The 24,160-nt window shown below is 42.9% G+C and overlaps 1 protein-coding gene across 1 annotated transcript in view; it reads right to left on the bottom strand.

Annotated features, from left to right (window-relative positions):
- Positions 1-38: 38 nt before the first annotated feature.
- gmds (GDP-mannose 4,6-dehydratase) overlaps positions 39-24,160 on the bottom strand; it is a 156,655-nt gene continuing 132,533 nt past the window's right edge. Inside the window, exons 10-11 of the mRNA XM_041935297.1 lie at positions 1,740-1,808; positions 39-558 (exon numbers count right to left, since the gene is read on the bottom strand). Of these exons, the coding sequence (XP_041791231.1) occupies positions 496-558; positions 1,740-1,808 (132 nt within the window). The 3' untranslated portion in view covers positions 39-495. The remainder of the gene's footprint in view (positions 559-1,739; positions 1,809-24,160) is intronic.

A 24,160-nucleotide genomic window follows, 5' to 3' on the forward strand; every position in this document is an offset into this window, starting at 1 on the left:
TTCATCACAAAAACAAATCAACAAATATGAGGACAACATGGAAAAACATCAGCTTTTATTGTACCAAATGGTTCATTATTCATACAGGTCAGACCATTAATAAACCCCTCGATTCCAATTTTCCAATAAAAGACAAAATCTTCTCATTCTTCTCTTTATTTATACATTTCAGCCATTCTGAATAGAAAGTGTCAACAAAAATCAATTCACTAACAATCAAAAGAAACAAACACATTTACCCTTAAAATGCTCCTATATAAATTATGACATGATCAGTTGTATAATAAAAAAGGCACCTCTGCTGTGATAACAAAACAAAATCAAAACGACATGATGTTAGAAATAGACCCAAGACACAAAGGCAGTCTCCTCAACGAAGAAGAAAGGACAAGATCACTTGATTTGGAAAAGACAGACAGGTAAAAAGACGACACAGGGCGTCAGAACACAGGAGTGCTTTCTGTCCTGGCTGGACTGGACTGGACTGATTCGGTCTCAGGCGTTTGGGTTTTTCTTCATTAGCTCGATGTCGGCATCCACCATCTCCTTCACCAGCTCCTGCAGAGGGACACCATGGTCGCAAGTCAATATAGCTCAAAAATGACTGATGATTAAGGCTGGATATTGAACCTCCATAGTTTTTCATTGCACAGAATATAAAAAATGTGTTAAGCGCCAAATTTGGCTTTCAGTGTCAGAAGAAGTTTGAAGAATTTTTTGTTTATTCTTGGATCAGTTAGTTCCTGATTTTATCCAAAATTCTGTCAATTCTATTCAGGTAAAGCTGGGCTGCTGGTGTTTAGTCAGCGTTTATCATTTGAGCACTATGGATTTTTTTAACAATAGAAAACTACATTTATATTTCTCAAAAAAGGATCACTTTGGTATCAGAATCAAAACGGAGGCACCACATTAACAGTGGCCCAGAAAATGTCAATCAACACACAGCCCTTTGGTCACAACAGCATATGCTGTCCGTGTTAATGCTTACAAGCAAATGATGAACATATTAATAATAATAATAATAAAATAATGATAGAAGGACACTCATTTGAGTCTTTGCTTTACAAGTGTGGAGACTTATGTCTGAGGCACTGCAGCTGAAAATCAGTTTGAGTTCGGTTTTACATGTGGCTTTCTATTCCTTTGCCATATCGTGAGATATATTGGAAAATCTCCTCTTTTGTTATTATTATCTTTATTAAATTCCATGCCTTCCACCATGAAGTTTGCTTAAAAACGTTTCCAATAAAGGAAACTATTTCATATTCCTTCCCATCTCACATACAGTAGGTTGATATGCGGCTGACATAAGACGTGCTCACTCTCTAAGAGATAAACCTCTCAGTTAATCAGCTAATTTGCTGATTTTCTGTAGCTTCTTGTGTGGATGACGAGGGCCACTGAAGTCTGTGCATCTTTGTTATTCCTGTGTGATGCATTAATAATAATAAAAGGTTGGCTGCTATAAAAGGAGTATTACATAGTTCTTGTCACTATCCCACCCACCTTTTACATATATAAACACATACAGACATGTAGTTATCTGTCCTGTATTCTCCAGCAGAGTCCCTGCCACAACCCTCACAGGCCTTCAGAAATATTCATCCATTTCACACTGAATTGCTTGACTTGTTTTGTTTTTTTTCACCAAATCTCTCCCTGTCTGTACTTGTGTGGCAAAATAATCACTAATATCATGATATTAATTACAGCCCAGCCAGGTGTGTGACACGCACCTCAAAAGACACCTTTGGCTTCCAACCCAACTCCTGATATGCTTTGGTGCTGTCGCCTTGTAGGTAGTCCTGTTAGAGAGGGGGAGGGGGAGAGAGAGAGAGAGAGAGGAGAGGGGGGGAAGAAAAATAAATAATCTGTCATGTGATCAGGTGTGTCGTCCTCATATAAAGACATACTGGACTCAACTCAGAGTCCAACTCGATGTCCTCAACAGGATGCAGGGGATGGAGGGTGATGATCACACACACACACACACACACACACACACACACACACACACACACACACACACACACACACACACACACACACACACACACACACACACACACCTCTCTCGGGGAAAAGGGAGGTCACAGAGTCTCGCTGGCCATCAATCCCCCCTCTCTGTCCAGACAGCCCCAGTCGGTGCCAGAGGATGATGAATTGTGGGACTCTGGTGGTGTAACCCCCCCCCCCCCAGCCCAGGACCCCCCACTCACCCCCCACCTCCCTCAACCCCTTACACATTTTCCCCCCTGTTGTGCTTTGCACCGGGTTCAAGAACCAACGAGACCCTGCTTGAGACCACCAAAGAGACAGAAAAAAAATGTCTCCCTGTACGTCCTGGTTGTAAAACCTCCTTTCTTCCTCTCTCTGGCTTTCTCTGACTTCTATTTCCATCTCAGCTCCATCTCCGTGGGGGGTATAATTTACATCAGCCTAGTGCTTTAGTCAACACATCTTCATAACTAAACGACTGTATAGGTCGATTACCAAAGACTCCCACAGAGACATACATCGCTGTTGGAAAGCACCAGCTTGTCACTGGTCCTTCGTCCTCATGTGGTAAACATAGTGAAGAGGTCACACTTTGGTTAGGTTTTGGAAAAGATTAGGGATTAAAATAAGCACTTTACTGTTGAGTGGACTTTTGTTTTCACACGGGACACAAACTGTGGTCTAGTGAGTGAAAGTCTTATTTGTGTTTCATGCTCTTTACACTACATCACCTGACTTTCTCCTTTGCTTCAATAAACATTAATATGACTCGCATTAACCTGCCTGCAAAGTCGAGCTATACGGCCGTTTCTCTGGTGAGCACCCGCTTGTTTCAGTGACGTTATCAAAAGGTGAAATCTGACGCTGAACTATATATCAAAACCCAGCTCACCCCAAAGGTGCTGGATGAGGTTAGGACAGTCAAGTGCTTCCACTCTTTTCAGGGAATTGTTGTGTTTAAACGCAAAATGGTCTGTTGAACAAAGTGGAAGCACATTATTGTCTACAACAGTGGATGGCGAGGTATTAAATTTCAATTAATTAGAACTCTAACAGCCCGAGAGCAGAACGAAACAAGCGGACATATAGCGCAAAAAGAGAGCGGTGTTTTTGTCTGACGTTGAAGCTCTTGAAAATGTCTTTTCTGGGTGATCTTATTACAGAGGAACGCTCACGGCAGCACTGGCATAGTTCAGCCTTCTGCAGAGCAGGGACCCACATCTCAGTGAGGCTCCACGGCGCTTAATCGCACTCTTCTGATTACACACAAAAGCAAGAACACTGAACACACACATAGTGAACAAGTACAGGCTGATTCAGCCTGTGACACTGCTCAGTCGGAAAACGTGGTTCAATTCCAGGTGAGCAGTCCTTATTTTTAACTGTACATGGTGCACATGCAGCCCAGCAGATGAACGCTACGGCCCAATTTCTCGTCCGTCTGTACCAGCAGGACAAACAGCTCTTTCTCATGTGAGCAGCTCTGTACATTACTCACATCCATTTTTGGCTCTGAAGCCATAACTGGAAACATTTTCAGACTAATTACCTGCAGCAATGAGACATAATTCATCATGGTGCTGAATGTAATTATTATAGGGTGACTTACTCCACAATTATATTAAATAATCCACTTGCTTCATAATTATATTGATTAAGGTTTGTAATGGAGAACATTTTGTAACTGGCATAAAAGAAACATAAACTGGCCTCGTCACGAACACTGAAGCTGGTCTGAAGTCAAGTGTTACAGATAGTACATTTTCAGTCGAAACCAAACCTGGTTTAAGATTTGTGCTATCCACGGTTTCTGATTGGTTGCTAAATGCCAAGGGGGCGGGTCTTATCTGAAATGAGCCTGTTAGAGGCAGATGCCAAAAAAAGGGAAGGAAAACAAACACAAGAAAGTTGCAGCGCTGCAGAGAAGTGAAAAAAACAACAACCCTGAAGTAGCCTGTCTGTCTGCATGCATACTGTATGTAGATCAAAAGAACTGAAATAAACTCCATGCTGTAACATAGTGCCCTGTCGATGAAATGCAAAAGGACAACAGGACGTGTGAAAGAACAGCATGGGGGAAGACCCCATCTTTCTGAGGCTAAGGTAAGACCTTAACCTGAGCCGTCTTCTTTGGCAACGACAACCAAGCGCACTTGATATATGCCGTGAGCTGTAACTACCTGCTGTGAGTAGCCTCAGTCAAGGTGCCATCCATCTTTCATTCACCTCAGCTGAAGCCAGGACCACTGACATATTGAAGAATGTGTTTGTAGGCGAGCTCCAGTTGGCTCCAGCTGACTCGTTTGCCCAACTTTAACCAGGAATTTGCATTGGCAACCAGTGCAAACAGTGTTGTCTTGATACAGCTTGTGTTTGGAGATGGAGAAGTCATTATTCTGGCTGTGTGCCATCACCCTGTTTTGTACAAGATCACACAAATACAAACTGCAGAAATGTATCATATATTGTCCTGAGTTTATTTATGTAAATGCAACAGTACTTTAAAGCGGCAGATACAGTCCGAAACAGACACAAATCTGCTTATAATACACTGGGTGCCTGCACACACAGGTGTGTTTACACATGTGTCAGCATGCACAGTTGAGTACAAGGACGGTCCACACAGACCCTCATGGACATGCACAGAAGACCAAATTAGCATCACAGGGGCTCTTGTGGACAAGTCAGTACTTTCTGAGTGTGACCAAAATGTCACGTATCAAAAGTTGGCATCGAAGCTGAGATCAGGTGCTTGGTTTTATTAATGCAGAGTTCCTGTAATGCTGCTTGTGTTAAAGGCGTTGAACAGTAAGGCACTGAGAAGTCTAAAAGAAAATACATGAAAAATTTGTAGGTAAAAAAATGTTTATTTCCCCTTAGCAATTAAAAATCTGTAATTTTGTACTGGCAAACTCTGGTATTATATTGTAATAGCAAAAAATTGAAAATGATACCCAGCGCTAACAGGAAGTAAGAAGTGGCTTGTATTATCATCATCATCATCATTTTCGTCATTGTCATGGCCGGCCTCTGAAATCTCCATCTGAGCTTGGCAGGTGAACATCTGTTGAAATCAGACTCTTGTCTGCTAAGTCTGCCGTCTTAGCAGACAACCACACAGTTCAGCATCCAGGAAGTTAATCCAGCGCCTGGACTTTGTCAACCAGGATTTCTGCAGGTGACAGACGATCTCACCCTCGCAGATCCGTCTGCCGAGCGCAGCTCAGCGGAATAAAAGCAGCTTCCAAACTGCTAACAAGACTGTTCTGTGGCCAAGTGAACTCACCCCAAACAGAGCATGTAGCAAATAATTCAACATGAACTACTAACAGATGGGGGCACAATATAATCTTCATATGGATCCGATTTGGAACCAAACCCAACATTTTGGTACATCCTGTTTAAAGCAGAGCTCTGCCCATGTCTGAAAATATGCAGCAGTGATAATAACAAAAAGGGGAAGAAAGCCGAAAATTAGCCGTGACAAAATGTGTCCCTCACCATGGGACCATTCAACACGTTTCAGAGATTAAATGACGACATGAACTCCACCCACTCACCATCTGAGACCTTGCTGCCGGCCTGTGAGTGAGCATCACAGTCTCTGAGGACTGATGTGAACCACGAGTAGGAATCAAGAGAGAACGCATATGCAAATAGATTTTATTCGTGAACCAAAGCTGGAACTATTAAGACCAGGGTTGGTTTCGTTACGATGTCTTTGTCTTTTTTAAAGCAGGCAGAGTAACAGAAATACAGAAACATCATAACTGTTGCTGTTTACCATCATCATCACTGTCACAATGATACCCATCACCATCATCACCTACTCCATTTGGTAGTGTGAACATCTGCAGTTTACTAATAACAGTAAGCTCAGTGTTACTCAACACAGAAACACACTACTCTTTGTTTATGAAAACTGCTTTTTCTCAGTTTTATGTGTTGAATGGCACTCAGTGCTACAGCATCCATTAGCCTCAGTGGTTGAGCTATGAAATCAGGGCTCTAGCATATTCAAAAAGCTTTGTCACAACAGCAAACTGCATCATATCCAATCCAAAAGTGTTGCAAAGTACAAATAAACAAGGTGTCAGCTCCAAGTTCACCTTACCACAAGCTCTGACTGGATGCTCTGGTAACTGGATTCTCTTCTACAGAACTGAGGTCCTCTGACCTTTCTCCAATGAACAAACTTTTTAAATCACTGGCTAATTGGCTGGACTGGTAAATCAACCGAGAGATGTTTATGGCTCTTGGTGGTGGTGATGCTCCAGTGACTCGTCATCCTACTGGGACAAATGAAAGCTGTAGTCGTGCTTTCCCTCTTCGCCTCTGTTCCACGAACATCCATACGTCTTCTAAGGTACCCGAAACATGTTCTTGGTACAGTCCATCCATATTTCAAGATAAACTAATAGTATCTGTCTAAACACAACCGAGTACTTGATGATTATTTTGTTTGATCAGAAGCTAGCTAGCTCAGACAGGGGCGTGACCTCGGCGCTCTATAGGACTCATTGCTCAGTTATTGCCATAACCTTGATGATACAGTCTCAGACGTGAAGAGTGCCAATTCTCTTTAGCCGGAATAAAATATCTTAACTTGCCAACAGCATGGCCTGCCATTCCCCGCCTCTCCCTTCTTGCCTTTTTCCTGACACTCTCCGCACTCCTAAAGACGAGACGCCATAAAAAAAAATAATCCTTAGAAATGTAAAAGTGAGAGACAAATAGAGTGTGATCATGGTCCATAAAGCACACAGGCAGTAAAAGGCACTCAGAGCAGGCATTTAACGCAAAGGAATTCTGGTATCACTGCGAGGCCTTTCAATAAATCACACGGCACACTGGGGCTGACCCCCAAACACAGGAGGGCACGCACACAAACATGTAGCAGCGTGTGTACGCACACACAAAAGCACCTACAGCACGTGTATGTAAGGATAGGTAGAATGCTGCATGTCCTGAAATTGTATTTATTTTTCTTCCTACGGGAAACCCACCCACTAACGCGAGGCAGATCAAACGTTCTGGAGAAAACAGTCCCTTCTCCCTCTTTGTCTCTGAGGGTTGCAAGCTGGGACACTATGATGTGGTTTTGGAAGTCCAGTAGCGTCTCTGTTATTTGTACAGTAGTGGACATGAGGCTACGAATGCACCGACTTCAAAGCAAATCAGATAAAGTGGCCGTGAGAGTCTGAAGCTCACGGCCTCCGTGTCCCCAGCAGACCCAGATGTTCCGACCAGACCCCGATCTTCTGACTTTTGACCCTGCTGGGGTTTTGATGGAAGAACTCAACCCTGATCCTGGGCTTTTTATACCCAGGATGCATCGCTATTACGACAGCGGTGGAGACACAAAGAAGGGGCGAGGAGGAGAAATCCGTTCTCCCTCACATCTGTGGGAACGTGGAGGCTGCTGCGTTCACCGTGTGGACCAGGTGTGTGAGCTGGTGTAAGCGTGTGCAGGTGGGGACGCACTCCGACAAAAAAGACAGAGCCTCATCATTCCTGTTCAGACCCAGACTCACAAATCTGTCACTGGCTGATTTCTACTGCACCTCCGCCAGCATCGCCACGACTTATCACTTCCTTTAGTTCACAAAAGACTCCAGATTCAGCCCTTCCCTTCAGGAGGGAGGGATGAAACACAAGACTTACATGATGACATGCTAATGTGCAGTGGGTTGTTTTTTTCTTCAAAATTATACTATACGTTCATTATACTTACAGTCCACTGCAATATGCTTTGAGAACAACAAGCTTATTCCATAGAATTGCCAATAATGCCAATTTGACTGATTGTATTAGTACATTCAGACATTACAACACTGTTTATAAACCTGGGGGTCTGGACCCCATAAGAGGTCACAAGATATATCACAGGGGTTGTGAGATGATAAACAGAACACACAGAAAATAATTATTTTCTCAATTTTTGGGGCATTTTGTTTGACCTCTTTAACTAATGAATCAAACTGAGCCTAGCACCCTGCTTTGGGATGCCTACAGCTAATAGCTACTCACAGACCAGATGCAACAACTGACAACACAAGTGTATTTTATAATTCTTAGCAATAAAGCAACATTCAAAACTGAACTGAAAAAGACAGACAGAAAGGAACAGTCAGAGGTTGTAAAGTGTAGTTTTTTAGGAATTGATTGATTTACAGTGACGCTGATTTTATTAAGGTATCATTTGTATATAGATTTTTGGATAGCAATATATATGTTCATCACGGTAATTAAGATCAGAGAACTCAACTGAACTGAGGGAGATTTCCTATTTTATATATATGATGTTCCAATGTGTGGTATGTTTTTTACATTATTAACACCTTAAAATCAAGTTTTTCTCCCTTCTTCCTGTTCAACAGCTTCAGTATGGGAAAAGTAATTTTATTGACAGCATCATATTTCCTGTGTGTCCACTTGTTCCAGCTCTTCATTGACTCTACATGATTTTTACACCAAGTGAAATACAGAAAGCCAAGTCTGTGTTTTCTGTGGCTGCACCGATCCATCAAATGCAATCATTTCTAGATTTTACCTCATAAATTTGGCCTCTTAAGAAAAACCTGGGACGTCACTAAAACTGACAGAAGCTCTGTGGGTTTCATGTTGCTTTGGGCTGATTGGAGTTGAAAAGGTCAACTGAACTAAATCAAGCTAAGAAAGCATCAATGAAATACATTTAAATGAATTGGGAGATGCTGTGTCTTTAGGAATTATTAGCCACTCCCAGCCAAAGGTGAAAGGTCAGGTCCAGTGTGTGTGTTTCTGTGTGTGTGTGTGTGTGAGAGAGAGAGAGCTGTGTGAGTTATAGCTCAAGTTTCCTTCCCTCACTCCCCATGCAGCTTGGCCTGCACACAATGTGTTAAGTGACCTCTAAGGGGTGGCCCTGTCACCCTGATGTCTATGTACACTACACTACACTACACTACACTACACACACACAGACACAGACACAGACACACAAACACACACACACACACACACACACACACACACACACACACACAGACACACACATATGGCAGCCTCAAATCTTAAAAGAGTACTTGATTTACAGATGGACCAATGCAGGACACGCACGCACGCATGCATACAGAGAGGACACAATTAGCAGAAAAGCAGGACAGTGTGAATCTCCTCAGGAAAACAGTAAAAGCCACTTGTGACACATCACATCACAAACTGTCACTTCATCTCCTCGCCGCGCTCGCCATCCCTCTCTCCTCTGGGCTCTGCTGTGTTGATTGCACTCCATCAGTGCTCATTAAAATTCCTGGGGGAGCCATGTGATAAATATTTACGCCGCTAAGGACACACTCCACACACACTCCAAACACACTCGAGCGGCTGGATCTAACTGCCGATAGTGTTAAGTGCCCAAAGGCTCTGGCAGCGCTTTGGAGAGAGATCCGCAGCCCGCCGCCTGGTTGTATACGTGAGACTTTTACTGTCAAGATAACAGGATGAGGGCGTCGATTTATAGCTGCTAATCGTGGGTTAATTCGTGTTTCTATGTGTGTGTGTGTTCATGTATCAGGGCAATATTTTAATGTGTGAAGTTTATGGAAATGAAGAGGAAAAAAATCGCACATCTGGGTATAAATGTATTTGCAGGCACACACACACACACGCAGAGTGTGTAACCACAGTGGAGCTGGACTCCTCACTACTGTTCCACTAAGCTGTTGCGACCCCCCCCTCCTCCTGTATTCTATTATTCCTGCGGACGGGAAACAGATCATAATTCCTGGAGTCAGCAGAAAGCTGCAGACTGAGAGTGAGAGATGGAGAGGGAGGGGGGGATCGAGAGAGAGAGGGGTGGAGGGAAAATGAGAGTGTGGTGGTGGTGGTGGTGGTGGTGGGGTGCTCAGGTGACTGTTCACTTCCACTGAGGTCAAACTGAAACTGTGTAGTTAAGTCATTTCCACTGAAAAGTGAAATGTGTGTTTAGTCTGTTTGCACGTTTGTTTAATGTAGTTTGGGTGAAGTAGCGCTTTGTGCAATACAGCCAGTATATGTGTGTGTGTGTGTGTGTGTGTGTGAGATGAGTGTTTCGCATTTCTATCAGCCTCTGGGTGTTTCATATTTCAGGACACATCAAAGCCGAACATAATTTCCCTTCTTTAAACAATCTTTAAACAACATTCTTTACAATCAAACTACAAAGAGAGAGAGAGAGAGAGAGAGAGAGAGAGAGAGAGAGACAGAGAGAGAGACAGAGAGAGAGACAGAGAGAGAGAGAGAGACAGAGAGAGAGACAGAGAGAGAGAGAGAGAGAGAGGGAGAGAGAGAGAGAGACAGAGACAGAGAGAGAGAGAGAGACAGACAGACAGACAGACAGACGGACAGACAGGGAGCGAGGGAGGGGAAAATGTCACCCACTCTTATCTTAATTGTTGTGTAATCTCTGTCCAGCACTGAGGGGTCTGTCTGGGCTTTGACACCCGGCCTCGGTGTTTAGATTCTTCAACAGCCTCTTGTACTCGCAGTCGTTTTGGAGAAAAAAAAATCTGGGTCCAATTTCTGTAGTTTGGGTCATCACTCCAGTGAATAAAACTCATATCTTTTCTCAGCAGAAACAATGCTAACATTGCTTGATGCAGCTGTGGAACAGGCGATTAGGGCATTGCAAAACAGGCAAACTACTCATTTGGGAACTGAAAATTAGGTTTAATGTCCCTTATTTTTGTTTTTACGTTCTTATTGTTTTGCAGACTGACACCGAAGTGCCCTTCATTGTTACTCAATGTATTGCTCAACTGTGTGCATGTTCATTCTTATCTAAGATAAAACTATGAGAGTCTCTGCTGACTCAGGTCTTCATGTGGGAGTAATGCACATAATGGTATACTGTACTGGCGTTCTTGCTCAACCTCACGTTTATAGGCACAACAACTATATTTAATCAGGAGGCATAATTCTGCGAGCCTCACGTCCCCCAGGGTCCCCAGGCCTAACTGACAATCACTGGTTTACATCACTGGAACAAACTGCACTTGTTTAAGTATAAGCTGTGGCTGATGGGTAAAATCCACTGAATTGTTGGACGACACAAACTTCAATAAACTATAAAAATTGACAGTTTCTTGAGAGTTTCTCTCTCCAAGATGCAGTGAATCTGGATTTGCACATTTCAACCTAATCTACAAACTTAGCTCTGTATTTGTTAGTATGAATAAGTTGGTTTTTGTGCAACATCACAATATGATATCATATTTTTGCAAAGCCAAATCTTTATTGTCTATATATTCTTGGACTTTTCTCTAAACTCATCTTTTTTTTCTGCTGAATAACTGGATCATTGCTCTGATTTTTGGCCACAATCTATACAGCTACTGTATGCATCCAGGACCTTGGCCATCAGTTCCATCTGTTGTGGTCACTCTGTGCTCAGTTTGCTGTCCAGGCTGCTCAGCTGTGAAGCTCCCTGCTGGGGGATCTCAGGCAGGCAAACTCTGTGTGCTGTTTTAAATCTCTTCACAACACTTTTATCTAATGGCTTTTTCTTAACTGATGGGATTTGTATTTAAATTATTTTACTTTTGTTTTATATCTTGTGTTTTGGATCTCACAGATTTTTATAATTTGCTTTTTTTTATAAAGCAATTTGGAACATTGTTTTTGAAAGGCGCTATATGAATTAATGTAATATTATAATTTCTGAGATCTGGGAACTGGCAGCATCGCTAAGTCCAACAGAGCAAGAAACAAAAGCTGTCATGCGACCCGTTTTTAAGCAAGTCAACAGCGTAGCTAGATTATTGAAATTAGGTAAGAGGCCACAATCTAACTGTCCAAAATCCCTCCTGCCCCACAGCCTTGGCCTCGACCCCATGAACAATACCTTCAGTCACCCATCAGCCCCCATAAGACACAAACATACATACTACATAGGTCACATACCAGCCCTCATTTTAGGATCTGTTTAGGTAAAGGTGACACAGATGTTAGATGTGAGGGAGAGGCATCCAGAGGGGTGTAATGGCTGAAGGACCTGGTGCACAAACACACAGGGTCGCATACACACATGCACACACACACACAGTGGATGTGATATATGTGGTCTGATTCAGGCCTTGGCTGAGCTCTCGGCGGTGTCAGCATTAGACGAGGTGGTTCCACACAAAATCTGCTGTCTGCAACGCTCAGCTCCCCCTACACACTATTTATTAGTCTCTAGCTCTTTGTTTCTCTCTCTCGCTCTCTTTTTCACCTCAGCTGCTCTATGAACATGTTAGTGTTCAACCTCGTCCCTCCTCTCCGACTCTCACCAGCCATTGCTCATTCTCTGCTGCGAGTCCAGTTTGCTCAGGGATGAGAGAAAAGCTTTGTTTTATATACTCAAAATGTACACACAATTTGTATCAAGTAGGTTAGTGAAAAGAAGGCCATTAAGATATTCAGTATTTTTCATTGGAGTAGGTTTGGGTTCTGATGCCTGCTTCAATTTTGGATTTGGTTCCATGTTGGTAAAATATCTGAATTTGTTGAGCTTGGAATCTCACAAATGTGTTATTTTTTATCGACTATTTTTGTTGAAAAAGTTGGGGTATTTGTGTAGGCCAGTGGTCACAAGACAAATATAACAGTTAACGGGACAGAAAAGACTTATTCTCATATCTTGTTTAAGATCAACACAGAAATGAAAGTGTCGAAGTTTGAATTTTAGTTCTTGTTTGTTTCACAGAAATCTTCTTCACAGTAACAACTAACAGTAAGACTTTCCACAGAGCTTAAATTCAACGGGCAGATGCAATTCTGGATTCCAATTCAAGAAAATGTTGTCAAATCCCGATCCTGGACCTCAGCGGTCTAAAAAAGGCTGGAAGGTTCACTGCAAAAACAGCCTTCTTAACAAGCCATTAAGCACCAAATCCAGCCTTAAGAAAACAATTAGAAATAAGCTTCATATTGAAAATGGGGTGAAATTATGTCTGGATTCAGTTTCTGCTTCTTAAAAAAATGTGTCAGGCTGGAAATAGATAAAATGCTTTAAACAGTTCCACCAAATTAAGAGAAGACATATTTTCTCACTTTCCTCTCACCGTATCTAGTCATAGGAACGTTTTGGATATCTTTTGCTAAGTAGGTCTATCTTTATCTACTTTTTCCCTCCACCCCAACACAAATGACAAAATTCAAGAGAACATATTTCCTCAGACAGTTCTCCGGCTGTTCTGGATAATCGAGATAATTTTCCATGGGAGTAATTCTTCAGTAAGAGTTCCTGTGAAAACTGTCAACTGATTTCTTTGCAGTGACACTGCTTTACAGTCATGAAACAGTCAATATTGAACAGAAATGATGTCTAAGCAGCAGAAATAGTCAGAGAGGTAAAAGGAGGGCAAGCGGGAGAAAGAGGGAGGCTTGAATGGGCATGCCCATCGGTCCCGGGTCAAAGGATTTCAATCGCTGCTCCCTTCCCTTCTTCGCTCTCTCGTCTCTATCCTGCCACACCGGTGTGGAGGGAGACAGAGGGAGAGGAAAAGATCAGTGTTGGTGTTGTGTGTGTGTGTGGGGGGGGGGGTGTTGGATGACATATGGGGGGGAGGAGGAGGGAACAGTCTTCTATAGGCTACATCTCCTGCAGAACGGCGTTTCCTCTCTGAGCAGCATTCCTCATCTTATCAGCCCCAATAATCTGCCGTTCTCATCGTGCCCAAACAGGGAGAGCCAGAACCTGAGAGAGTGTGAGTGTGTAGGAGAGAGAGAGAGAGGGGGAGAGAGAGGGGGGGAGAGAGAGAGAGAGAGAGAGAGAGAGAGAGAGAGAGAGAGAGAGCGAAAAGTCACTCCTTCACCCGCTCTCTCTCACACTAACTCTCTCTTTCTATGTCTGTTGGCTGGTGATAGAGTGATAAAGCCGGGAGAAAAACAGCGAGCTGTCTGTCGCTCAGAGGAAGTGGTGGCAGGCAGAGCATGCTCCCAAATCCACAGTCACAAAGACGGGAGAAGAGAGAGCGCTAGATCAACATAACTAAGCATTTAATCAAGCACAGTGTTCAATACCATTTAGAGGATTTTTACGCTACTCAAACTTCATTTCAAAGGACGTAGTAGTACTTTTGACTCCACTACAGTTGTCTGTGCTTACCAGCTACTTTGCAGCTAAAGACTTTTCATGCAAAACATGATGATCGATGAAAATGAAGTAAAAAAAAGTACCTAACAGTAGATAAAGTAGTGAGTTCGCTCAGGCCTGCTACAGCATTTAAGTGCCTCTATGTGTGCTGGCGGTATTGAACCTGCGGCTACAAGTCTCATTGTTAATGGTGTTGGTGAAAACACTGTGGTGCACAATATTATAATTATATATAATTAATACAACACAAAGTTTCTACACTTCACATGCAGGTAGGCTGCCACTAGCATTGTATGTATGAGCCCAGTGTGAATGCAAACGGCTTGTTGTTACCATAAAGCTGGTGCTCATGGAATCTGCTCTCCATTGAGTCAGTCCTAACTAACATACAGTACATCTACATGTAATACTAACATTCTGTAATACTTTGAAAGGAGACATTTTGCATAACAGTGCTGTAACTTTGGAAGTGGATTGTAATATTATATCTAAATCGTTTGTCTTATATACCACTCAGTTTACTAACTGATTTACCGGTTGAACTGCTGTTATTGCCAATGTTCAGACTCACTGTGCAATAAGGGAATATAGGCGTCACTGTGGGAGCGTTCACATTCGGCCATCAGATACACTAGTCCAGATAATCTGGAAAGTCTTGTCTTGTTTACAACCTGCCCAACTGTCTGACATCTTAAGTTTCTTAAGTTGATCCATTGAATCTATTTTCAGTATTTTTAGTTGACATCTCAGCAGTTACTCTCATGTAATGTAATGTCTCAAAACATTTTTGCACTTTTACTTGGGACAGGGTGTTTTTACATTGTGGTACCGCTGCTTTCGCATGAGTAGAAGAATATTCTTCCACCCCTTGGGTCGGGCAAAGCAGTTAGGAAGGAGGTGGGAGGGAGCCCAATATGACAGACGAGCGAGCTCCGAGAATGATTGAGTGAGAAAGAGAAATAAATTGAGCAAGAGCGAGAGAGTGGGAGAGAGAGACAGAGAGAGGAAAAGTAATGCGATGGAGCAGCCTTAGGGTTACAGGAATGTGGGGGCTCCTGAGTTCAGGAGAATTTGAAAGTGTGTGTGTGTGTGTGTGTGTGTGTGTGAAAAAGAGACATATGAGTGTGTGAATACTAGGGCGACTGAGGAGAGCAGCCCCAGAATTAATTACCCAATCAAGATAACAAGCCAGCCAGACATTAGAGAGGTCACACTACAATTAACCTCTCAGTCTAAACCTCTCTCTCTCTCTCACACACACTCAAACACACACACAATAAAAAAGTCATAGAGATGGAGGTTCATTGCAGAAAAACACAGCGACTGAAAGTCACAGTTCGATACCACCTTCCAAGACTGACTTTTGCAGACCACACCCGATGTGCTTTTATTTTGAAGCATCTCCCGTATTCTGTTATTTTTTTGGGGTAGAGTGACCCTACCTGTCCCGCTCCAGAAACCCTGGCAGGGCCGGGTTGTTTACAGTGGGATATTGAGTGAGTCGGGGGCTCGAGTGGAGTGGAGTCGGATGTGGTTCACACATTCCACCAGAGACTCAGATTACACTGCAGGAAACACCGGCCCTGCAAGACACACACTGCCTGACTCTCTGATTTATAAACAGAGTGCTCTATGGGACACACACACACACACACACACACACACACACACACACACACACACACACACACTCTCACAGAGACACACATCAAAATCTCAGCGAGTCACTCTGAGCCAGTGCTACACCTCCATCCCTTACTCACTTTCCTCCGTTCCTCTCCTTCCTTCCTGCCTTTCCTGTCATACTGAAACGCTCCACTCTCAGCTCTGCTCATGTTTTCTCCTGTCCCTGATGCCAATGAAGACAAAGAGACTCAAGAGGGACGTCTGTGCAGACTGTGAAAGCGTCTCAAGTGCCATCATTTCATGTATTTATGAGATGGTTTCTCAGATTGACAAATAGCACTGCATCCCAAAGACTTAATAAAAAAAATCATTTAAATAATAAATTCACCAGTAATCACAACCAAACAAGCAACCTAACCAAGACTTTTAGTTACGGAGACACATATTAAAACATGTAATATTTGCGACCACATTGGATTGCTGAATGCTATTGGCATGTTTGCAGTTAAAAAGGTTCCTCTACCTTGGTTCGCATGTGTTGCACATCAAAATGAGCGGGACTATTTTCTGGCAGTACTGGGACAGCATGACACACTACTTTGAATTTCAAGTATTTACTTCATGTAATTAGCCCGAAATGGACATTCCCACTTGCTTATTTTTTCTATAAATGATTTATCAACTGGATTTCCGAAAATACTGTATTACAATTGACTAGATATAAATATTTCAATATGCAATTACGTATTTTGTACAGATTTTATCTATATCAACTGCCCTTAGTAGAGTGATGTATCTGGGGAATGAAGGGAACAGGTTCTTAAATTTGTGCAGGGGCAGGAGGCAGCAGGCTTTATGGGAAATGTTGTCCAAACACTGATGTTAAAAATGCTGCATATAGAACCTGAGATAACCTTGAAGAGCTAAACATTTGAAAGACTGAGTTTTATTTTAAATTCTCGGTCTCATAATCCTCACACTACAGCCCAACATTCAAAACAGCATCATTTATAAAAATGTCATATAGCACTGTTGGCGAGAACTGGTCCCAGTTCAGCCCGGGGGCTGAGGTCTGAAAACCTGCCCAGATCCTCCCCTCCTCTCTGCTCTGACAGTCCGACGGCCATGTTCCCCCAAAGCTGCTCAGTCGAGAACTCTGGGTAATCAAGCCCAGCTGGAACTAGGGGGCAAAGACACAGGCTGACATAACTCACCCTTCTCTCCCTCACCCTGTCAACAAGGCTCTCTCCCTCTCTCCCTCTCCTCTTTCCACCTCATCTGGCAGGTTTCTCTCGTCAGGCCGAGCGCCGAGTAAGGCCGGCTGATAGCGCAGGAATCCTGGCCCACGATCCTCGGTGCTCCCTCACTATCTCTGGGGCAGACCGCGGCCAATGAATTACTGTAAGATGCTGAAGATATACCTATCCATCACAACGCTGACATCACAGTGCAAGTAACGGCAAAGTATGCAAATATGGTCTACAGAGAAACAAGCAGACTCTCAGACTGTTGGATAGCTGCCTACAGCCTGAAGCAGATCTGGAGACGCTGCCTTCGCGTGGCAGGGCCATACGCTCCTGCCTCAATAACAACTCACTCCACTGTTTGTCACCATCTTTATCAATGCGCCTCTATATTCGTACACCTTCATACCCAGTGTGGCTCCACACTGCTGCCATGTCTGTCTGTTTCTCTCTGGGAGCAGTACCGGGTCAGTCTGTGGGTTGGACGGCTGAGGGGCCCAGGGTGGTTCCGCTCTGACGGTAGGAGGAAACTCCTTCAGGAAATACCAAACTGCCAGACACACACACTCACACAATCCACAATCTCTCTTTCTCTTTCTGCTACAAGCCGACTAAAGCTCCTGCTCGGGTAAAGAAGCCTAGAACTCCTCTTTTGGTTTGTTTCAGCCGTCAGACTGAGCTTAAAACACAAAGAAGACACCAGACAACACAGCTCCACTTGGTGTAGTCTTACATTCTCAGTATGAGAATTTGCATGCAAAACCTGTGCTGTTACACAACCCAGAGTTTTGGCTGGCGGCCAAGCTTTTAATGGCATCAGTTACAGCTAATTTTAACGAGGGAGCTCAATTAAACAATAAATCACTGTAGTTTCTGCCACTGAGAACCCAACCTCTCCACTCAGACTTGCAAAAGTTGATTAAGTTGTTTCTCACCTGAAGAGCGAGAAAATGCGGTGTATTAGCATGCAAGAAAACAGACACCTTCAGACAAGATTTTATGACAATGAACAAAACCTCCCTCTCCTCTTTTCAAGAGGATTATGGATGCTTTGTTGCAGAGTAGGGGAAGACGGAAAGAGGAGAGGCGTGCATCCAAAAAAATAAATCATGTCCTCTTCCCCTGACACTATTCAAATCCGTATAGGTTAGTGATGACGCAACATCCCCGGGCTGTTTTGCATGCTTTTTTCACCGTTCATATCAGTGACGTTCAGCTCTTCTTTACAGTCAGTGTTCTTCGCAGATAAGCTGCCTCTCATTTTCATATTTTCTTGAAGTCTTCATGGGCTAAAACAATAAAGGTCAAGAGAGAAAGTAAACTATTTATATGTAGATGAAACCATGCAAGTGGTGGCGGGTTAGAAGACAAAGTTGCAGTGATTTTCGTCATGGCATGTTCCAGATTTGACATCTCACACTGATTTGACTGGCAGATTATACAATTTACCCGCAGAGTATGACTGCAACGCAAAAAAGAAAGCCAGAACTAATGCTAAATGATGTTGCGGCCTATCACAGATTTTATACATGAAGTTCAGCGGACTCGTCATGAGGAGGGAAATGTCGGATCCAGAGTTTGTGGAGCTTGATCCAAACGGTTGACTAAAATTCGGTCAGTCATATCTCGGCTTTGCTTTTGACAATTTGTTTGTTTAATCTGTCTCTTCTGTGCCCCTCCAAACTTTTTTTTTTTGAAGTGCAACACTTTTTCTCATCCAAGATACATAATCATGTCAAGCACCATTTACATTGGACTGTTACACTTGTTTCAATGCAAGCTGGTCCTCATTTTCCGCCCTTCAGCTGACAAGAAACATGTCTGAAAAGTGAATTGCATGGTTGTCACACTCATCTCCCAAACATCTTTAAGAGAAGAAGAGGTAAACTTGATGGCTTTGCCTATTTTGAATAAGTGTCTTGTATAAAGGTTTAAAATTGATCAGAATTGAAAGCGGGTAGTGCCACTTGATTCTAGAAATTTCTTAAAACAAGTTGAGCGCGCTTTACTTTCCGTCCTTAAATGTTTCAAGCTTACTGCAGTGCACCCAGGGAAAAAACACTCGGCAGAGATGCAGGTTCACTTGCCAGCTGTGCAAGTTGCTGCATTGGTGACTGCACATGCGTGGAGGTGGTATGAACCTCTTTTTGAGTTACAACCTCCTGAAGAAGCTCCTCGCCATCAGGTGTAAAGCAGCAAAAAGAACAAATGTCTTTTTAACTCCCAAATTGAACTGAACTAAAATACATAAACAAGTCTCAAGAACTATTATCTTGAATTTCTAAAGTTGCTCATATCTGGTCTTTTGAGGTCAGATAGTGTTTGTGGTGGCCTGATTGTTTCAAAAAAAATCTCATCGAGCCATTTTGACTTGGCCTGACTTTTTGTTAGATATTTGCAAGCCTCTCCAGATTACACAATATTTGGCGTGTTTCTAGAAGGGCTTTTCGCAGTCCGGCCCTGCCTGACATAAGATACAGTATGCTGTGAGTCTGACTGCACTGTCAGATGGTTTTAACAGTGCTGAACTTGTGCCTGTTTTACACATTTTTCAATGTACTGTTTGTCTGAAACGCACCTCTGTGTGTGTGGGTGCATTTGTGTGTTTCAAAGCTGCGGAGCTGTGGCTGACCACAGGAAGTTCTAATCAGCAGTGCGGTGTGGCTGCTACCTTCCCTTTCCCCTGGTGACCTCCTCCCCACCCCTCTCCCTCTACGATAGAGATACCAGGATCACATTACCGACTCTGGGGGTTAAGGGTCAATCCCATTTTTCAGCCCTCTCCGTCCCTTTTTCCCCACACAGATCCTCTCCCAGGGGTTAAAGCCTCCTGTCACCTAAATTCACATCAGTTCACGCGTGGCGAGGGAGTGGTATCCGTCGGAAACCCTCCGTCTTCCCTCCCACAGCCCCCCCCCCCGTTTTAGTGTCCCCTTGACAGATCTGTCTGATCTCAGGGACCACTCACGTAAAGAATTGGACATGGTTAAAAACATGTTTGAAACACTGCTGGCCTCTTTGTGTCATTGTGTTGGTGTGTCTCTGTTACACCCTGCTTAAAGTCTGTATTTTAGTGCTGCACAGGATCGGGTTACTGGGAGGTAACGCTGAGCTTGTGATGACCTCCAGCAAAGAAAACCAACCATTTTACAATAATATTGTGAAGTAGCAGGAGTTATTTTGGGATTCCAAGGTTTCAGAAGTTAAAGTTCTGCTCATATTCTGCATATAGACAACTAGCCCTTTCCCACTGCAGGAACTTAGCCTGTAACTAACTGAACTGACCTGAACTGAACTTTTGCAATCTTTGAGAGCCTTTGGCACAAGGTTCATACTTGCGTCTTTGTATTTAAAAAAATGGGACATTTCAAGCAGACTTTATTAAAAAGGCTACAGTGGGACTGACCTCATCATGTGTGCTGTAGGTAAATTAAAAAAAGCGATTGTGCAAGAGAAAACCAAAAAATTGGCACTGATTTATCACTAAACATATGATACTAGTTTATATGCCATAAAATAAGCACTGTTGGGCTGCGGTTTCCTCCACTGCATGCCTTGTAACAATATATTTCTCTCTAATCTTGCTACATATTTTTAATTTTGGTCTTGCACTGTTTGGCTGTACGTTGCATTCCTAACATGCAGTTGTCTGTGTTTGTCATATGAAGACACATGTGCTCGGCCAGTCACAATCCACAGAACTGCCAGCAACCCTTGAAAGTACCTGGAAGCTGCATTAAGTATAACAACGCAGAGCCAAATTTAGGACATGTATCATCAGTACAAAAGCTGAGCAGCTGTGTAAGAGAATATCTGGTTCTTTTAGAAAATGTGAAAGGTGCAGGAGGATTTTGGTGAGAATTAAGATTGGTGGCCATAGAACAAAGCCATGGTAAGGAGCAGAGTCCTGTGTTTCTATGTTGGGGAGCATCTTTAAAATAAAACTCTGAAATAAGAATTAACAGTGGTGAAAAATACTTCTGTAACCTGCGCCTCCACTTCCACTATACACCTCTATACATGTGATCGGGAGAAAGAGTCAAACAAGCCACTTAGTATGAAATACACATAGCTGACAGCAGAGCAGTACTTTAAATCATAGCTTCTATACTAAAGAAAACCACACCCGAACCTAACATGTGGGTAAACTTTGCATGAGCGTGCTCTCCCTAAACACAGATCTGCTTTTGATCATGTTGTGGTTTCTCAAGTACATAATCCCTTTTAATTACAGTTTGACTCTCAATCAAACTCTGGAACAAGAGCTTAATGTCACTGAAACTGACAGGTGATCATTTTCTCACACACACACACACACACACACACACACACACACACACACACACACACACACACACACACACACACACACACACACACACACACACACAGATAAAATCCCTACATGTTTAGGCGATTTCTTCTTTTTCCATTCTACTGTATATACACTTTTTAAAAATGTATTTATTGTATGTTCTGTCATGTGTTATTTCTTAATGTACTTATTGTATGCATTTTGTACTTAACTATTTGTACTATGACCTTTGATATCACGTTATTTGATCAAAATGTCATGTTAATTTAGCGTCACTGAACTGAATAGAAAGGGAGGGAAGAGTGAACGGTTTCATGCAGGGACAGTGACAGTCGGTGTAAACGATCAGAGAGGAAGTTGAGGACCTGAATGGCCATCATCAGATAAGCAGGCCTATGGAAATATGAGCACAGACATGACGAACATACTGTCAAACAGAGGGAAGCGGTCGTCACCATAATGACACATCAAACCCTGCGCTTTTACTCCAAACAGCTTTCTGGCTCAGGAGCAGAATGAATATCACACAGAAAATAAGTTCAGTTAAAAGCTGATTTTTGAGTGATTTTATTTGAAGAGGAAGAGTAATATTCACTAATTCATACAGTGGAGAGATAATCCACGTGTACACTTAGCTAAGAATGTCCTAAGATGATCAAACAAATCATACCTGTCATATTGTTTTTGACACCACCGAGTAGCAGCAGAAAAGTTTAAAAAGTCTGCTTACCTAGACTGAGTAGACTGGTAGTCTCTTCATTTCAGCCTGATATATTAAAAATCCTGTTAAAATAGCTATGGAAACTGGCTGACAAGCTGAACTGGGCAGTGACAAAATTCAACTACGGGTGAAAATGCGCGACCACTTCAGCAACCTCGTCTTTTATGGTTCTCTATCATTTTCCATCCAGAGCGGCACAGAGCCTGGTTGTCAGTGATCTTGCCAGACAGCAGAATTCCAGGTAAGGGAAAAGTGAATGGCTTTACTGTGAACCATCTTGGAAAAGGACACCAATTCCTCTCCAGTATACGGATACCTTTTAAAATAATGCTAATATTTCATGCTTCCCTGGTGTGAAAGTACCATGGACCTCTGCCAAACATCCAAACTTAGCGCTGATAGCCTGTTTCGTGTGTCAAGTGCCATAAATTCAGCTGGCAGAGCTCAACAAAGCTTGTTCAATGGATAAATCTTGCTGCTCATAAAAGCCATTTGCTTCTTTATGTCTGTCTGGCGTTCAAGCATTCACCTCAATCCATCAATGCGGCAAACTGCTGTCAGAACACTAAGGCCTCTCCTTAGCTCGCATTTCCCCTTATCACTGGCTTCAAGAGGAATCTGAGGAATCCTGGAGTTCAGTCTGTTCGCCAACACCCAATACGACAGGGTGAAACACAGACACATGCTGCTTTTAAAACACAGACTAATTTGTGACACATAAATCGCACAAATTGATCACAGATGCTGGTGGTAAGTGCCGCTGGGAAGCAAGTGTGGAATAAAACTAAATAATTGACAATGATGTGCGAATCCCAGCTTTGGGACGATGTTTGCATGATAATAAAGTCATACACTGGCTCGCAGCCGACCGCCATCTCTTCTTGTTTTAAGACCTATAGTACAGTATAGGAACTCCACCCAGTGAAATGGGCTGAGTTTGCTGCCTCAGCACTTCTCCATCCAAACGGCTGCGGTTCAGTTAGAGGTCTTGCTGCCTCGGCCCCGAGATGAAGCACCTCAGAGAGCCAGCAGTCCTAACCGGCCCCCTGGCTACCACCGCCGGCCTCTGACTGACACCACTACGCTGCCAGAGACATAAAGCAGGATAATAATAGCTGCTCATTCCTATCCCTCCCGACCAGACAGGCCCACATTGTCCAAAACCATATTTAACTGGATGATAACTGACAAATAAAGGTGAATACCTCAGCCTACAGCCTTACTGAAATCAGATCCATGAATCCAACATAGTAACTATCTTGGCAGGTCATTGACTCTGGCTGATTAATTTTGTGACAGCATTTTGTAATAAAAGCATCCCTTAAAAGGGAAAAAAAGGAGGGAGTGCATAGGGCATCCCTAAAGTTCTCCTTCGAAAGTAAAAATGAAGGCAAACATACACAAAAATCTCATTTTAATTACCTATGGCTATGATCTGGAAGGGGGAAAAGCAGCATCACCACAGGCAGACCACAGGCAGGCAAGTTTCAAACACTGCAGCAATGATAGATTTTTGGATTTTGTTTGGTTGGATTTAGCACCCAGCTATATACTGTATAACAGACCTGAGCTTGTTGATTTATTATTAGACTCAATTTCCTGGACCATATACAGTATTTACAACAGAACTGCAACAGTCTGCTGCATTGTAAAATTGAGTTCACCACTAAAACAAATACAAAGGTCAGATTGGGATAACTTTCACCTTTACTTTTCCATCGGATAAAACGGGCTTAGATAATTGGGTTGAACTGGACTTCTTGAAAAGAGAGTCTGATCACTCTCCTTTCGGCAACACCAGCGTTTGAAATAAGTTGAATCTGATTCAGCAGTTCGGGCAGAAGCTTGCATCCAAACCATAGTTCAATAGTACAGTTCCTCTTCTTAATGGCTCTTGACAACTTTGTCAGGCAAAGTGGCAATCACACCAGACGACACTACAGGAAGCAGTGCACGAGTGGTGGCACGGTCTGGGAAATGAGGGTGAACCAAGGGGCAGAGAGCAGCGTGTCATTAAAGATTTTCCATCACTTTTCTCCCAAATTCCCTTTTACACTGAGGTTTGCATACGTCACTTTGAGATACTCAGTCTGCAGTTGTACTATAAAAGTTTATTACCTGTGTTGTGTAGACAACACAAGATTCAAATCACAGGT

The sequence above is a fragment of the Chelmon rostratus genome, chromosome 4 (genome assembly GCF_017976325.1).
Source record: "Chelmon rostratus isolate fCheRos1 chromosome 4, fCheRos1.pri, whole genome shotgun sequence".
Lineage (NCBI taxonomy): Eukaryota > Metazoa > Chordata > Actinopteri > Chaetodontiformes > Chaetodontidae > Chelmon > Chelmon rostratus.